Raw genomic sequence first — 19,441 nt, 5'->3', positions numbered from 1 at the left:
GGGGTAGAAGGGATGGGGGTTTAAAAGAATCAAAGTTCAAAAGAATCAAAGTTGTGTACTTTATAACTTTTATTTTTAAAAAAGTAAAATCAATCTTTCTTTTTAGAAATCTTTTCAAAAAGAAAACATTCTGCTTAATCCTTAATGTTTAAAATTGAAATATTAATATTTTTCAAAAAATAGTGACATTTCAATAAAGTTTTAAGGTTTCTGTAGAGTTTTAGATTTCCAGAAATATAATATTCTTATAAATACTACTGCGCCCCCAGCGTATAGGGGTTCCTTTTTAGAAAAGATAGGTGGAGACGCAAGCAAAGTATTAAATTATTTCGAAACTAAAAATAGCCTAAATCAACCCAGGACCTATAAAGGTAACTCAATGGATTCAGAAAGTAGCGGGATCTTAACGGATAGATAGTTTTAAAAAAATAGGCCTTAAAATATGTAGAAATTATTTAATGTCTGCGTTTTACAAACAACGCACTTTCAATCTCCAAAGGAATACGGATATAATAACATTTTAAGACTTGATTATAAAGATTTAAAGCTTACAAAATTATGCTTATATGAATCACCATTATAAAATATCATGAAACTGTGCAAGCAAAATTACTTTAATTTAGTATTTCATGAAGGAATGGATCTACAGATGGATATGTCCTAATTAAAGAGTAGCTGCACTACTAATAACTAACATGTTTTTGTGTGTGTATGTGTATGTGTATGTATGTGTGTGTATGTGTATGTATGTGTATGTATGTGTGTGGGTATGTGTATGTATGTGTATGTATGTGTGTGTATGTGTATGTATGTGTAAGTCCTTGTGACGAATGACTTTAAACGAAATGACTTTGTGCGATCTTTTGATTGTTTATTTCAGATTATAACTAAAACAGAGTGTCCATTAAAAAAATATTTATATTTATAAAAAGGGGTGGGGGTGGAAATATTGTCTATGGACCAAATTGCCATATAATAGCCTTAAACCTTTATTGAACCAATGTGAAACTTACATAAAAATTGTTAAATGATCGGTTCATTAAGATTGAAAAAAATGGGCGGGTGGGGGGTTATGACTCCCAAAGTGGTTACGCATTGTAAAAAATCCACCCAACTCCCCATTACTTTAAAAAAAAAAGGGAATAGGGCCGAGTTTCCAGTGCAGGTACATTTAGGGAAAGCAATGTAAACATTTTTTTTGTTCCCTTGTCACCCTGTATAGATTTGACCCACAAGGACAATAACAAAACTTAGCCAAGTCATAATTCTACTATTTACTCATCAAGGTTATCAATGCAGGAAGAAAAAATGTGTCAAAGGTAATAAATCTACAAGTAAATAATGTGGTTATATCAATAAATGTTAAGTATAGATGTAAAATCCAGACAATTACCTAGCCATAGTGAAGCCCTTTCGTTTGCTAGCAAATTGATTTCTGTTCTTTGTAGGAACCTTGTGTTTATATTTCCGACGTTATCGGCTGATTTCAAAGACCCAATGCAAAATCGGAACAGGGTCCCCGCCCTGTGGGCAATTTGACATATCGCTCCTGCTCCTCTATTCTTTTAATTTAATGTTATATCACACCCAAATACCTTTATATTGTTCTGGGATATGACAAATATAAATTAATATACAGTGTCCAAACTTTTGCACTAAATTTTTAATTTTTATCTACATAAGGGATAGTTTTGTTTGTCAAAATTGGAGGTGTACGACGTACGTACATTAATTTATTTTCCATTTTCTTCTTCCTTATCTCTGAGGACAACATAGGGCCAAACCTAATATCTTAATCAGACATCCTCTCATTTGATAATAAGACCTTTGTCTAGAACAAATAGATTGTGCCTCTTCTCAAACATTGCATTCCTCTACTCTTACTGTCGCGCATCTGACATAGCAGCAGTAAGAACAACTTTTAACGTCTTTAGTTATGATGTAAATAAGACCAACATTGGAACACATCACCTCCATGACAACATGCTTTAAGCTACAGTCTTATCCCTTAAGATCCCTGTAAAAGAAAATGCAACCTGTATTTATAACCTTGATCATACGTGCCTGATTATGATGAAACACAGTGATAACGCCTCAATATTGAATAATCAAGTGATTAGTTCACACATGTCTGTGTGTGTGTGTGTCTGTGTGTGAAGATCTTTATGCTGATTATCCAGGGATCCTAAGGGATAAGACAATGGAAATAAATGTCCCCAATGATATTGATTACCCCTGCTGTAAATAAAATTTACTGGTTTGAAAGATTGGTCAGTGTTATAACCCAAATCAAGATTTAATAAAAAGTACCCAACGTTCTTAAGTCACCAAATCAAAAAAGTATTCATAAAAGTTTTGGTAACCAGCATAATTTTGATACCTACTTCCCTGTGATTAACTGACACATTACATGGCAGGTTAGCCTGACAAAATTTTGGTGTTTCAACCATGAAGTCAATATGATCATTGTCTATAAAAGTATTGTGTCGACATTTAAATAATCTAAAAGTGGTAATGTCTGATAGATAATTCCAATGTCGGTTTAATCAGGGAGGGATGTGAAATAAGACCCTAAGTTGTATTAGTTCTCAAAGTTTTATAATTATGATATCTCATTCGTTTAAGTACTATAATTAGCCCTTGATTGGTTAGTAAATCTAATAGTCTCCAAAATTTTAATTCAAAGAGGGGAAGTTTCTTTATAAATGATTATGGATATATGTACATAAATTTTTGGGACATTGTTTTATCCTGATCCCTAGATATTTCTAATTTTAATGGAACTACATAGTACCTTTGTCTTGGAGTTCTAAAAGTCTATGTTTTTACTTTTATTTTAGCTATTTTGAAGGCGTTTTCAGCCATATTGAACGGACATGTTTAAAGCCATTTTAGACCACACAAAACGCAAAAAGTTAAGTTTAAGTCTTAAAAATATACAAAGGAGAAAATTAATTGACAAAAAGTGAATAAGCAACGTACGGACAGATATTCAGAAGATTTTATTTTTCCCAGGGAGGGAGGGGACATTGGATTGTAAATTAAACTCATACCCAAAGTCTTTTGTTAAAACTATCTCATTTATTACAGGCTTTGAAACTTAAGATACTACTTGTAACAAATTTTGATTTTTCCAAGGGAGGGATTGAATATTCGCATTATTTTTCTTATAGTCACGGAGGGATAGGACATTGGACTGTAAATTTCACTGATACCCAAAACTTGAAAGCACGGCTTCTTATTCGTAGGCTCAAAAACTTAGGACACTTTTATTTGACTTTGAATAGTTAGTTTGAAACTAGTAGTGTCCAAATATTTCAACCAATATGTTTTTTTATTTATTGACATATAATAGGGATGAATTTAAAATTTATAATCCAATGTCTTATCCCTTAAGATCCCTGCCCAATTTTGGAACGTTTTATTTTTCGTGAGATTTTTTCAATTGTTCCGCTGCTTATGGACTAACTTTAAACTTGTACAAAAAATTGTTTGCTAAAATTTGAATAAAACATCCATATAATTAATATTTGACATATAAAAAGCTCCACCTATTAATTGTTTTATTTTTAAATAGCAGCGCATCTACTCTAGAATTTACTTACTGCTGCGCCCTTATCATCTCGGGGCTCTGTATTCAAAACGGTGAAAGAAGGCAGGAAAACATCCTAATATCAGTTAAGGACCTTATGAAGCTTCCATATAAAGGAGAACTTCATCATTTTATTAGTTATTGAAATCTCAGGCTGCAGAAAAAAAAAACCTAAGTAACTAATATAATAGAATAAATGATCAATAAAAAATAATAAAGAAATACTTGAAATTAGTTCAATATAGCAGAATAAAGCTAAAGAAATATGTACTACATATATCTAGATAATAGCAGTTTTTTCTGTGTTATCTTTAGGGAGGCAGTGGATATTGGATTGTTTATTTTACTGGTACCCAAAGTTTTATTAATGCGACCTATTATTTGTTGGCTTCAAAACTTTGAGTAGAAAATTTGGTTTGAACCTCATTTGTCTTATTCCGTGGTTGCTGCGCTACTTATGTAGATAATTATGATCCTTGTTATTAAGTTAATTGTTCTACATTTCATTTTCTTATCAGATACATGAAGGGAAGGAGGGGCAGTGGTCTGTAAATTACACTGGTACCCAAAGTTTCATAATCACCTTTTCTTGTACGTTAGATCAAAAGTTTTTTTTTTGTCTGTTTGTATATTTCTTGTGGTCAGGTTAGATCAGGTTATTTTTGATACTTTGTAGCCAATCTGTTTGTGGGCACTACAGTCAAGGACCCGAAGGGGTTAGGCATCAGGAAAAAATAGCCTTTTCCTTACCTTTTATTTTAAATTATTTCAAAAATAAGTGTTTGGTTCGGTGCACTTTAAGGAAAGCACCAAAATGACTAACAAATTTTGAGATGCTTCGCATTTAAAATTATTTTTATTTAAAAACAATCAAAGCCAAAAAAATAATAGGCGTTTTTCTTTTATTAAATGCATTTTAATTTTCCTAATTTATCCAAATGTTTTCAAAATATTTTATGTATATTAAATATGTAAAAATACAGGGATATATAAATGGATGATAATTTAATCGTCCTATAAAAATTTAGATAAAGCTATGGAATTATTTACTGACATATTATTGATATGCCTCGATAGTTTGTCAGCTATGAAAACTTTTATATAATCAGAGAGGCAAGGGAAATTAGACTGTAAAACACTGTAAAATGCCTCTTAAACTTTGGGTACTGGTATAATTTTTAGTCCAATGTTCACTCCCTACCTACAGTTATGATAACAATAAATTACAAACAATCAAAACATAATTAAATATAATTATTAGAATCGATATATTATTACTTGGATGTAGCACCAGATTTTTGTATACTCTAATAAAGTGATACTCCCTCCCAGCTGGCTGAAATAAGGATACCCCCTATCCACCCCCTTTACATCATCCTCTCTCCTCTTACTTGATAAACTAACTGACCAATACATGAGGTTCATATTAGCAACGACAAATTATACCCTGTAAATATATCATTATCCACATATAATATATCCATTATTAGAAGAGCGGAACACCGTAATAGTGTCTGACTGATTATGACGTAACAAAAAAAAATTAGCCAATGAGAGGCCGTTATTGACCAATGGTAAAATTTATAGTGGCCTCTCATTGGCTAATTTTTTGTTACGTCATAATCAGTCAGACACTATTACTGTGTTCAGAAGAGCGCTGTGATAGTATAACCACTTCGGCAGATGTTTCTTAAGTATCTTAACAATTTTTACCCGCGACTGTGGCTCAACACGTAGAGCATCCGCTCGTCGTCGAGGGAAGGTGATAGGTTTGAATTTGGCTAAACTTTTCTAATATGAAATACAGAAGGGGAACTTTTGTTTATCAAAATTAGATATATAAATCCATTTAACGTCCATTGTCTTATCCCTTTATATCCCGGTTAAGTTAGGAGCTGTGCTTCTAGACTTAATGTATGAAAGTCGACATAAACAATTGAAATTTTAAATTCTTTTTTGTCAGAAGGGCAAAAATCTTATCATGAATGAAAAAAAAATAATAAAAAAAGTCATATAATTTTTTTGTAAAAGAAAAAGTATAAAAAAATATTAAATATTTTGTCTAGTGATAGATTTATGGATAGATATTAAACCAACCACCCCTCCTCTCCCACAAACCCCCCACAAAAATAAATTCAAGTAAAAAAAAGGCTTTCAACCCTTTTCTTATCCTAAAAAGATATGGATCCTAAAAACCACGATACAATAAAAGAAGTAAACTCGCACCAGTAAAAAAGGGTTAAACAAGTAAGTTGAAAAATAATAAGGAAAAAAAGCAAAGTTTTATCAATGCCATATTTCATTCGTTGGCTTAAAAGCTATAAGTACATTAAGTGAATCTTGGTAAGTGTATAAAATGTACCAAAGAGGGGGTAATTTTGTTCATCAGAATTGGTTTGCACATCAATTTATAATTACTCATAATCAGATGAACATTTCACTGGATCTTAATGGATATGAGAATGAAAGATAAACTAATGTGCAACCTCAATTGCGATAATCCAAGTCCAATGTTCCTTCCTATAATTATATACAAAACTATTCTTGGTCTAACTTACTTTTCTTTAAAGCTCTGAAACTTTTTGAAATTTTATCAAAAAATTGATCTGATCGCATTTAACACTCAATGTATCATAGTGAAGCAAGGACAAGTATGTCCATAATAGCGTAGCAATAAAAAGATAACACTTTTTTTTGTAAAAATGTCTCTCTGTCTGACTGTCTATGTGTATGTCTATATATATGTGTATATCTTTAAGTCTGTCTAACTATATAAATATCTGTTGGTATGTCTAACTGTATGTCTGTCTGTATGTGTGTCTGTATCTAAATATGTCTGTCTGTAAATGTGTCTGTGTGTTTGTCTGTATCTAAATATGTCTGTCTGTATGTGTGTCTGTGTGTTTGTCTGTATCTAAATATGTCTGTCTGTATGTGTGTCTGTGTGTTTGTCTGTATCTAAATATGTCTGTCTGTATGTGTGTCTATGTGTTTGTCTGTGTCTAAATATGTCTGTCTGTATGTGTGTCTATGTGTTTGTCTGTATCTAAATATGTCTGTCTGTATGTGTGTCTATGTGTTTGTCTGTATCTAAATATGTCTGTCTGTATGTGTGTCTATGTGTTTGTCTGTATCTAAATATGTCTGTCTGTATGTGTGTCTATGTGTTTGTCTGTATCTAAATATGTCTGTCTGTATGTGTGTCTATGTGTTTGTCTGTGTCTAAATATGTCTGTCTGTATGTGTGTCTATGTGTTTGTCTGTATCTAAATATGTCTGTCTGTATGTGTGTCTATGTGTTTGTCTGTATCAAAATTGTCTGTCTGTATGTGTGTCTATGTGTTTGTCTGTATCTAAATATGTCTGTATATTTATATGTCAATTTGTCTGTCTCTATCTGTCTATCTGTGTCTATCTATCTATATGTGTGTCTGTCTGTATTGTATATATTTCAACTTCTTGACAATGCAAGTGACAAATTTAACCCAAAAAGTTTGGGAGGTGTTTTTACATGCCCAACAAACTTTTGAAATTACAAAAATGTCGGAGAAGTATGAGTTTAAGTAAAAATCCATGAACGGAGACCATTTTAAAACATTAAGATAGCAGTTTCCTAGATCTGAAGGAACACATAACCACGCAATTAAGTTAAGCTATTTAATTAGTAGGTAGGGCAGGAAAGAAGGGACAAAAAACTTTAAATGTAACTAGAACCCAAAGTTGTTTAAACAGGTAATCTTATTAGTTGGCTTTAAATTGCTAGGAACTTATAAAATCTTAATTTGTTGGTACAATCTGGTAGTATCTAATTCAGCAATAAATCTAATCTACAGTAGGGAAAATAATGTGTGTATTTATTGAGGATGTACATATAATTTTATAGTTCATTGTCTCTTCCCTTAAGATCCATGATAAAAATAGTATATTTTTCAATTTTTGCAAAAATGTAAAACAACCTCTACAAATAATTTTAGCGTCTCCATTCACTTACTTCAACATTCCCACGCAGGTGAACTCTAGATGGGCGGGGAGGGGGGGGGGGATGGTTAGTCAGGGCCCTACTTCATACAGTACATATTTTGTACTTTTTCTTGAGTTCCACAAATATTTTTAAAAAGGTTTATTGCTTCTTTCGCAGAAATACATTGAAAAAAAGGCTAGTTTTCATCTTAGCCCCTACCTACCTATACCTGCGTCCTGAAGTGCCCAATACTGCGGTGCAATCCAGCACTTAATATAACCTAACCTAGCCTGATCTAAACCAACAAACTACCACCCACCCTTAAGTTCAATTTATTTCGAATATGGAGGGTGGGAGGTTATTAGTCTTTACTAGGTTACTTTATAGGAAAGCACTAATTTATTACAAAACTTTTTTTTTACATCTAAGTAATTCTTTAATCCAAATACATAGTGAGTCAATTTAAAATGATTTAAATTGACTTATCTTCCCCTTGACTGACTGTCTTTGAAATGACTTTTCTTGACTTTTATTTGGTCAGCTGAACTACTTATTAGCTTGTAATTGCTGCACTAATTATGAACATAACTTTCCTTGTCTGTGTGTGTGTGTGTGTGTGTGTGTGAGTGGGTGGTTTGTGGGTTTTGTGTATTGTGTGGAAACTATGTGTATTATGTTTGTGTGTGTATTTGTCCGGGAGGGAGGGGACATTGGACTGTTGATTACTCTAGTACCCAAAGTTTTTTAACGGCGTTTTCTTCTTCGTTGGATAAAAATTTGTGTTTCCTTTGTTAAATTTTGATTGTATGGTTCATTGACTAGACCAAATATTTTCATCAACATTAGGGTCAATATTGTTTATCATCATTGGGATTGTACATTGATTTATCTTACAGATCCCTGGTATTTGTATACATTTTTCAATGTATTCATACTTATAGAAGGGTTTTTTAAAGGGAGGGAGGGGACACTAGACCATACATTACACTGGTTACCAACATTTATTATAACCACGTTATCTTATTCGTTGTCTCAGGGCAAATAATTTTAATTCACTGAATGTGTAATTTTGTTTCTTATCGTTTGTATGGAGCCTCTGGGACCTCTAAAACAACGTTCACCAAAGAGTATTTTTGTATGTTTGTCTGCTTTTTTGGCTAACAACATTTGAAAATAAATTTCCAGGAGTTTTATATCGTAATATAATGTCTATCTAGTTGTAGGATGTTAGTTTGTCCAGTTTTCTTTCAAAATTTCAAAAATGCTTTTTTTAAACCTATCTTGTAAAAATATTTTAGAACACAGTAATAGTGTCTGACTAATTATGACGTAACAAAAAAAATTAGCCAATGAGAGGCCGTTATTGACCAATGGTAAAATTTATATTGGCCTCTCATTGGCTAATTTTTTTGTTACGTCATAATCAGTCAGACACTATTACTGTGTTTGCTGTATGGTCCACATTCCTATTTTCGGGAAACTACCAAAAGAAATATTGTGTGTAAAATATTTTGAATGGCTTCAAATTTAGCTGCTTGACTTGGTTACAATTGAACACAAAATTTTCTCAAGCCGGTAGCGAAGCACTTTCATGATAAGGTCTGTTCGTTCATCTGTCTTTGTCTCTGCAATGTGTACTATTCTATACAGGTGTCTGTGGGGCAAAGCGGTGTGTGAAGTAGAAAGCAATGTACTTTGTAAAGATATATTTATAAAACGAATAGGTACAATAATATAAGTCCATTCTAAGTATCCTGAGCTGGATCTTTAAATCATTTCAAAGGTGCGCTGTGATTGGCTGAAATTCTGCACGGGGTGATTTAGCGCACCATTGAAATGATTTAAAGATCCAGCTCTGTATTTATGTAATTTTTGGATATTTCAAATTAAATTTTCGTTGAAACTTCCATTTTATGGATGTCGTAATCCTTGTTTTAAAATATTAATAAAACCATTGAAAATATTACATTGAACTTTTTATTGAAAAAAGGTCAGCTTTATTTTAAAGCAAGGATGACAACATCCTAGCCTCATATTAGGAGGGACCACAAAATTTTGGTGGGGGTAGCCTCTAAGACAAAATAAGATAGAGTTAACATAACCTGGGAGAAAGTTGACATTGAATTGTATATTACATTGGTAACCAAAGTTTTAAAAACATGTTCTATCATTTGTAGATTAAAAAAACTCTGGACATTCTTTTTGAATTTTGATTGGTTGATACCAAAGATCTTAATGGATAAGACAATTGATGATGAACAAAATTATCCCTTATGTAGATAAGTATTATTTGGACACTACTAGTTTAGAACCAACCAATGAAAATTCACCAAAACAACTTTAAAGTAAACGAATAAGTTAAATAAAACTTTGGGTACTAATGTAATTCAAAATAGCAGTGTTCAAACTTTTCCACCAATATTTTAATTTATATATCAAAACTGAATTTGATTGTATATGTATATATTTTGTTTATTATTTTGATAATGTAAAAATTATCAAATTTTCATCAACATATTTGCGTTTATAAATCTTAGCCGCAAGTCAAATCAATTTCAATTTCTTGGCCATGATGATTTTTTTCAAAATTTGGTAAGTCTGTACTATTCATCTAAGATTCAAAGTAGAACGATGTCTGTCCGTCTATCTGTTTGTGTTATGCAAAGAATTAGGCTAAACTGTGGACCACTATGGTTTTCCTTCTTATAGGTCCAGATAAGGGTTAAGGGGTTTAGGTTGAGGAGAAGAAAGGAACCTCCAACCTCCTAAGAGAAATCACCCTGAGAAAAAATCCCCCCCTACTCTTTTACTTTTCCTTTTAGAACTAAAATGTAAATTGATGGACAACATACCCCAAAGTGCCCCTAGAGACCTGTAGGGGCGTATTCACTAGTCTTATTATAAAAATTAGTGTGATTTTTTTGGTTCTGTCTGTTAAGATCTTCCAAACCACTTAACTGAATGAAATCTTCATACATATAAGGGAAGCTACATAGGTACCGGGATGGTTTTAGTCTATTTGTAGCCGCTAGTTATATTCTAATGAAGCATTTATAAGCATATTCAAAGGGTAACATTGTTTATCATCATCAAAATGTGTACACATTAATTTATCGCCTGTTGTCTTATCCCTTAAGATCCCTGGAATAACCCATTACATAACAATTAGTTATTGTTTATGTTTGTATGTGTATGTATGTGTGTGTGTGATTTGAAAATAAGTGGTTGAACTATTTTATCTTTGATAGATCAGATGTTATTAGATACCCAAGTGTCAGTTTAAATACAAGTATTAAGATATATTTCAAGATTTTCAATGTGAGCGTGGCTCAATAACTGCACAATTTTCTTGTTTTAGCAATTTTTTTTATATTTTTAAGATTTTAAAGATAGTATAAACAAGGATGACAACATCCATAAAAGCGAAGCACTGAAACATTAGGACAAACGGGCATTAACACTTGTATAGCGTCAGAACTGAATAATCAGAATAAGAGTAGAAGCAAAATTGTAAGTAAATTTGTTGAAAAAAAACATGATACAGAATAATGTTTATGAACATACTCACATTAGGACTTGATTTTAGAGATGTTTCGCTTATAATATTGTACTTTGTTGTCTCAGGAATCTGTATACCAAAAATCACATCAATCGGATTATTAGATCACAAAAAAATTTGTTGTTAAAAAAGTAAAAAAAATCATCATGTTTAAAATGGACGTACGGACATTCTGGTAATGATTATAGAGTTGCTACGCTTTCTAAATCGTACCTAACTACTACAGGAATCACCATGCAAAGTTTTAAATTGATAGGACAATTCTAACATGCCTAAATTAACGAAAAATCTATCCGTTACGGACGGACGTTCTGACCGACCCTAATTATAGAAAAGCTTCGCTTTTAAAAAGAGGTATCTTGGGGAATGAGACACTAAATTACCCCTATTGTAGATTAAAATGTAAAAGTTTTGACCAACCAACTAAGAGTTTATTAAAGATAGTATCTAAAGATTTTGATTTAACAAATGAGAGAATGTGTTTATCTAGATTCGGGTACCAACATAATATAGAGTCCAATGTTTCCTCCCTCAGTGCAAAATTCACAAAGAGTTTTTAACTTTCAATGCTATTTTGTGTAAACGTTTGTACTCCACCGCTAAAAATATGTATATATTAGCTGACTTAACCGAACACCCTAAGTTGTAGTGTTGAATAAATATGCCATTAGTTGGTTCACTGATAAACAACCCCTGTCAAGAATATTGGGATAATGGACGATAAAATGATATATATCCACAATGATAATAAACATAATTTCTCCACAATCAGTTTTACTTACAATCAAACTTCAGTACAAACTGGGTACCAGTGAAATTAACAGCACAATGTCCCCTCCCTCTCTTTCTAACCGCTGAACCTGTAAGGTTCTGCTATGAAGTGAAGCTTTTAAAAGGTCCAGGTAAAATTTTAAACTATTTTGGGTATAAATTGCCCCTAAATCCTCCCCACTTCCCAAAAGTTGCCTTTGAGAACTCTAGGGGAGTTGCCTTTAGTTTATATTATTTTACTTAAAATAAATTGAAATTTATTATTATCAAATAGTTAGGAAAATATTGATATTTTGCAACCTAAAAATATTTCAAATATTTTATTTAAGATTTTGATACAAATTTTCAAGCATTATACATCATAATATTATGATTTAATTCATAACTATAAGATCTAATATGAATTCTTTGAAAGGTTTCGTGTTTTTTGGTTAGAAATACTATTCAATAAAGTATTAAGGTTTTTTTGCCTGAAGCTTAAGATCTCAATAACTACAGAACCAATTAGGTTATCTTTTTAGGCAAGATTCCCCTATGTCCTGTGATAGTTTTAGGCTAATTTATTTTCAGATTTAGGCCTCTGGATGATTTTAAGATACTTTTCTAATTCCTTTCTTCACCTTTGAAAACAGAGCCTGAAGATGCTAGGGGTGTTTCCGCTATTTATCTAATTTTAAACCATCTCTAGGCAAAATAGTTTTTTCTTCGAGATTCTCTTTTCTATAACATTATAAGTGTATCTTTTAAAGGTTCATGAAAGTAAAAAATTCTGTTTCATAAAAAAAATTTGCTTAGTAGGCAAAAAAATTATTTTTGCATTTTAAAAATTGCTCTATCAGCCATTTTCCTCTCTTATTTCCTAGAAGTGAAGCAAATCTAGAATTTTGTTTATTTAGCCTTTCTCATTAAAAGGGGGAAATGTGATTTGCTCGGCTGCTGATAGAGATAAATGGCTAATTTTATTGTGAATTCCCACTTTTTAACCAATAATCTTAATTTACTGATGGGGTAATTATTTGTCATCATTGGGTATGTGTATCAATTGATATACCATTATCCTATCCCTTAAGATCCCTGATTATTTCCCAAAATTGGTCATCAAAAATAATAAGCAGAAAGATATCAAGTTTCAATTTGTTCATCCTTTTCATCCCAGGGATTCTAAGGGATAAGACAATAGCCGATAAAATTATGTACACCCTTCATTACAATAAACAAAAGTAACCCTATTAAAGTTGTGGACTCTAAAGGTTTTTACAATTCAACCAAGATTTTATAAATGTATCCCATTTTTGTTAAAGCAAAGTATGAGAGAACGTGCTCATAAAACTTTATAATCCAATGTTTCCTCCCTGATTTCATTCAGAAAACCATCCCCCAGAAAATTTAGTCTCTTGGGATTATTAGATGAAGATAAAAGGTACCCAAACATTAAATAAAGAATGAAGCTTCATGTATGTCTTTTTTTCGACCGTTTGGTCCTCAAAATTTTATGAAAGTTTTTATTGGTCTCTAAAATGTAAAAAAAATATTTTAAGTATTTTTAAATACCCCAACCCCCTTTTATTTTTGTGTCCCAAGGGTAATAGGTAAGCTAAACTGTTTGTTTTCCCAGGGGGGGGGGGGGGATTTTAAGAACATCGCCCCTCAGGGATAAGTGGTTAGTTAAAAGCTCTTTTTAACAAACTCAAACTAATGAGAGAACGTTGTTATAAGACATTTACAGTCCAATGTCATCTCCATCCAGCGATATGACAAGTAGTAAGGACTTATGTTTCTTCGTTAAGATATCTCTAACCACTGAGTGCTTGATTACAGATAAGAATCGCCTCCTGGTATAGTTTTCAGATGTTTTTTTTTAAAGTAAAACAGTTTCAGGCTAGTTTTATATATATCGAGCAGGTCCTCTTTTTAGATAAATATGAAAAGTGTAAAGGGCGCAACCGCTAGTTTATATTAATTTATACAATATTTTTTTCGTGCTTTATGTTTCTTTTTCTCTGAAGATATTAAAATACCATTATTTGTTTTTAACATGTTGTCAGGGAACTTACTTTAGTAGCTGAGATACTCTACAGGTTTTATGTGTTATTTTGTTTTTATTTCAATTTCAGGGAATAGGTAACTTTTTTATCATTTCTATACACCACTTTATCGTCTATAGTCTTATCCCAAGTAAGACCCTTATTTTTTTTCTCTAGGTTTCGTGATTTTAGAAATAAAAGAAGGTTTCGTGAGAATATTTAAATTATTTAAAATTTACATTGTCTGTCAAAAGTTTAATGTTGTCCTTTCGTTAGTTTTTAGGGGGGAGCTGAAATATTCTACACCCACTTTGCACGCTTCAGCGCCTATTCGTCCTCCTGTCTGTCTTTGTACACTAGATCTTTAAAAAGTCACTAAACATTTAATTTAAACTTTGTTGTTTATGATCATAATTAACCCAGTTTTCGTTTGTTTCAGGTTTCCGGCGTCGGCGGCAGCGGTTCCGGCAGCGGTCTGATGCCCAGCTACTCCGGATCCCCGGGCCTGCCGCCGCTCAAGGGCGGCGATATTGGCGGTGGACTGGTGCCGCAAGGCTCGCCAAGTGCTGGCTCAGTCGGCGGAGGCGGCGGTCAGCCGCAAGACTTGGACTGTACGTCGGCGGTTGATCCCGGCGCTAACGGCGGCGGCTACGATAAGTCGCCGAATCCGTGGAAATATCAGAGTTTTCAAGTTCTTTAGTTAAAAATGTAAAAATTGATAACTTTTTGGTGACGCCAAAATGTATAAATTTTCCTAGACAATTAATGGAAATCAAATAGTTATATTCTTGTTTTAGGTTGGAATTTTTAATCTAAAGATAAACTTTTTTGCCTCCAATTTTATTAACAAAATTATTTTTTACTGCATATTCATAAATAGGGTGTGCGGTTTTTTATAAAAAAAATTAAAGTTTGGAGACAGAAAATTTTCTTCAGATAAATTATTCTTCCTAATCTGCTTTATGTATGGTAAAAAGTGATCAATAAATAAACAAAAATGTTATTTAGTTTATAAAAAGCACCAAATTATAGTTAATCTATATGTAACAGTTGAAGTGAGGTTTTTCTATTATTTAAGTTTGTCTGCCTATTTTTTAAAAGATTAATTTTAGATTCAGCTGCTTAAATTGAAAAAAGGGCATAGAATAAGGGAAAGTGTTTTTTTTTCCCTATGCCTAGTTGAGTTATTTAAATTCATTAAATTTAAGGGATAAGACAATGAACGATAAATTGAAAAGTTGTAAAGTTTGGACATAAATAGTTTGGAACTAACCAATCAAAACTTGATACAAATTATCCAAAGTTTTTAAGCCAACCGCATAACGATAACGTGTTTCTAAAACTTTGGTTACCAGTCTAATCTAAAGTCCAATGTCCCTCCCTCCCTGTTTAAATTACCTAAAGGCTTCGCTTTTATCATAATTATTAAATGCTGTACTTCTTGATTTAATGTATGTTGTCATCCTTGTTATTTAAAAATTTTATTTATTTTTCTCAATAATGCATTTTTTTAAAAAAAAATTTTTAAAGGATTATTTAAAGTAAATGGGAATTTAGTTTATCATAATTGGGGGTTTACATCGTTTTATCTTTCAAACAACAATGCTCTTTTTCCACATTTTTAATGCAAGTTTCTTATCAGTCCTGTGTATGTTTTTGGCTATTTTGTGATGTTTTTAACTCTTAAACCCAGGTTTCTTCATGGATAAGATAATGTACTCCCTAATAAGATAAACAAATTTACCCATTCTGGTAAAGTTTTTTTTAGTTTGTATCAACCATCAAGATTTAATAAAAGGATCCAAAGTTTAAGGCCCACAACTTTAGGGTCCAGTATAATTTTCAGTCCAATATCTCCTCCATTCTTACTTACACCCCCCTCCGTACTCAACAAATATGTCTATTAATTTATTGATTACATTTACAGTATTTTTTTTAACGGTTTCGTGCCAAAACTGTTCTACTTTTATTATTTTTATTATGTATAATTTTATCATAAAAAAAAACATTTTTTCATCAATTTCAAACAAACTGAACACATTTTTCATTTGTATAATAATCATCTGATTTTGATGTAAAAACATGTCATGCCATTAATTAGATATAATTGATTATTAATTACCACAAAAAACATATCAGTATTGAAAACATTTTTTAAGTTGGAAAGCTTTTTTATAACTCACTTTGTCTGTTCGTAAGTAAGATTATACAATTATATTTAAATCAGGGATTTTAAGGGATAAGACCATGGAGATGAATATGTGGACACTGCAGTCTGTATTATTAAATCAAGATTTATTAGAAGTCCCCAATGTTTGCAATCCGACGATCGAGAGGACTTGTTTATTTTACAGTCCCCTCCTGAGATTAATGTAAAAACCGTAATTGATTCTAAGCTCTGCTTTTTATGAATGTTGTCATCCTTGTTTTATGTGATTTAATTCATACATTTTTATAAATATAATAACAATGATGATAGGGTTCATTCGTAGCGAATAAAATTTTATTTATAAAATTCTTTACAAAATCTAATAAAATAGAAAATAAAGAAAATTAAATTTGATTCAAAATACATTTTTTTATTATTTAATTATCAGTGGCGTGCGAACCGAAGGGGGCATTTGGGGCAATCGCCCCCCCCCCCCTAGCGACCAAAACGCCCCCCCTGCCCCCCCCCCTAAATGTTGAAAAATGCCCCACTTTGCCCCCCCCTGGTCAACAAAAATGCCCCTTTTTGCCCCCTACCCTACAAAAAGCAAAACTATCCCAGTTTCCAAAAAAAAGATCAAGAAATACTTCCAAAAAAATTTTTGGCGCTTCGCGCCAAACAGACAGTACTATTCATTTAACCTTACCAAATTTTTTAATTAGTGTAGAAATTAGGTTATAATCTTTTTTCACTGAACATAACAAACCAGGTAATAGGAAGTGTTTTATTTGGTATAATATAAACTTTTTACCAAAGAAATTTTGTACATCCCCAATGATGATACACAAAATTACCCCTTATATAGATTACAATTAGTGGATGAAATGTATGGAAACTCAACTTAATTAACCAACCAATCAAAATTCCATTAAAGTCCCCAAAGTTGTTGAGCCAACGAATAAGAAAATCTTATATGAATTATTTGGGATTAGTGTAATAAATAGCCCAAAAACCCCTCCTTCCCTGCATATTTGAAGAAAAAAAATTGCGCTTCGCTCACTTCCAAATGGTTTCTGCTTTTTATCACATGCATTGTATATTTTGTTTTTATTTCTATAAAAAACACTTGTAAACAACAAATATTTAATCAAAAAGTTATTTTATATAAAAAAGAAACAGCGTTGATATTTATCTAAGCCTTTTTCTCAACACTGTATGTCTGTCTAAATGAATAACTATATATGATGTCATATTATTTTCAGGATAAGTTTATCATTTTTTTTGTTTACATACCCTTACAAAAATACATGTTTTTTTATGGCAATTTTCATTAAAAACCCTTAAAACTAACTACACTCTATATTCCTAACTTGATAAAATACGCCACTCTTGTTGTCTTTAATTGATTTTAGTTCAAAGGGGGAGTAAATATTTTTGGGTGCGCTTCACGCACCGCCCTTATGAATCCTTGGAAACACCACTTAATGAAAAATTAACAGAGTTTTAAAGTGCCATTTAAAGAGGGTAGGATATGTTGATATAACTTTTTAGCTTCTCTATAATTCACTATGGCTGTCACTACGTAATGCTAAGGGGGAAATGTGATTTTTTCAACTGCAATTAAAGATAGAAGGCTAAAACTTAATGTTAACATTCCCATCATTATGGAGTATAATTAACTATTAAAAATTCATTGATGTCGGACTGCTTTTCAGAACGTTTTTGGCTATTTTTGTATCTTTTAAATTTCGGGTATAGTCCCTTTTGTGACATTGCCTCTTAAGGTGCATTTCGTCGTATTTTCACAGTAGCTTTTCCCCTATTTATAGCTCCTGCGGGGCCAATTGCCTAACCCTGCGGGGAAATCACCTGACCTAACTTAACCTAGAATAACCTATTAAAAGCTACTATGAAAATACGACGAAATGCCCCTTAAGAGGCATTGCCACAAAAGAGACTATACCCCAAAGTTTTCCATATTTCTAAGAGATTTTTATATCTGTAGATGAAAGGACAAGTAATTTTTTTTTTTTTTTACATAGTTCTTTATATCTTTGGTTTTTATGGTACGATAAATTTTTTTGTGGATTATAATATTAAAAAAATTAAATTTCTCGCTGTTTTGAGCATCCAGTATGTAATTTACTTTGACTGTCATCACACAATATGCAGGAAAAAGGATTTGTGACTTTTTCTACCTAAAATATATATTTATTTCAACAGATGCTCTTTAAATCTACTTGTCTGTATTCTTATTGATTATTTTTTGTGCTTTGCTACTTAAAGATGTTGTCATCCTTGTTGTCATACAAATAGAGAAATATTTAAAATCACTTTAACATATTAGGTTAATTTTTGGTAAATTATTTCCAAAATGAGTGTTTTTATCTCCTCCCCCCCCAAATTTTTTTTAATGGGGTTTTTCATCCTTCCTGCTGAGATTTTATAACATCCCCTTCCACCCATAAAAAATGTTTTGTGGTGGGGGGGATGGGGAGGTTAAATTATATTCTGTACTTTTTTTTCGAAGATGCTTTCTAGCTCCCTTCCCTTCGGTCATTGCAGGGTGGGGAGAAGGGATGGGGGAGAAGAGATGGGGGGGGGGGAAGAGATAGGGGATATAAACGGGAAATAGGGATGAGGGAAGGGATGGGGAAGAAGGGATAAGGACTAGAAGGCCCATAATCAAATAATCCCACCCCTTAAAACGCCCTTATTTAAAATTAGTATATATAATCAAAATGCCCCCCCCTAAAGCAAAGTGCCCCCCCGGGGCACTTTGATTTAGGGGGGGGCAAAATTTTACAAAATCTTCAAAATGCCCCCCCCTAGACAAAGTGCTTCGCACGCCACTGTTAATTATGTATGTGCAATGCAATTGTTTTAATAAATAAAAAATATTTTAAGCGATACAGAGATATTTTTTTTGGAAGACAAATTATAATTTATATTCACCCTAATAATTAAAGAGACCCAAGTCAATATTTCTAAACAATTTACTTGGTCGCTTTAATTTGATATTTTTCCAATAGATTGTCCACTTTCCAGTGCAATTTTTGTGTAAAAAGTTACCTTTATATACCAATTTTAATTCATTTAAAACTATAAGATTTACTTTTTTGTAGTGAAGCTACTCTTAAATACTAAATGTCCGTTCTTACTCTTATTTTCTCGGCTGATTACAAATAGATAACTAAAACTCAGTCTTCAGTCTGTTTATATATTATTCTCTGATGGAGATAGAAATATAATCATATTGGCTTCTATATGAGATAGATGTCTGAAAGATTCTACTTGACCAATGATGCACTTTAAAACTTTGTTTGTCTGTCTTTCTATTTTTTTATTTATATTTATGAGCTTCCTGCTTAGCTAATTATAAATG

At 32.0% G+C, this 19,441-nt stretch overlaps 1 protein-coding gene across 3 annotated transcripts in view; it reads left to right on the top strand.

Annotated features, from left to right (window-relative positions):
* The window catches only part of LOC145328635 (uncharacterized), a 52,525-nt gene extending 36,051 nt beyond the window's left edge, over positions 1-16,474 (top strand). For all 3 annotated transcript variants that reach the window (XM_080172394.1, XM_080172393.1, XM_080172392.1), the window contains exon 9: positions 14,347-16,474. In XM_080172394.1, coding sequence (XP_080028520.1) covers positions 14,347-14,607 — 261 coding nt within the window. In that variant the 3' untranslated portion in view covers positions 14,608-16,474. The remainder of the gene's footprint in view (positions 1-14,346) is intronic.
* The last annotated feature ends 2,967 nt before the right edge of the window (positions 16,475-19,441 follow it).

This window comes from Acartia tonsa, chromosome 9 (genome assembly GCF_053477335.1).
Source record: "Acartia tonsa isolate MP-2025a chromosome 9, ASM5347733v1, whole genome shotgun sequence".
Lineage (NCBI taxonomy): Eukaryota > Metazoa > Arthropoda > Copepoda > Calanoida > Acartiidae > Acartia > Acartia tonsa.
Note: the sequence above shows the minus strand (reverse complement) of the source record. Positions and strands in the feature narration are given on the sequence as shown.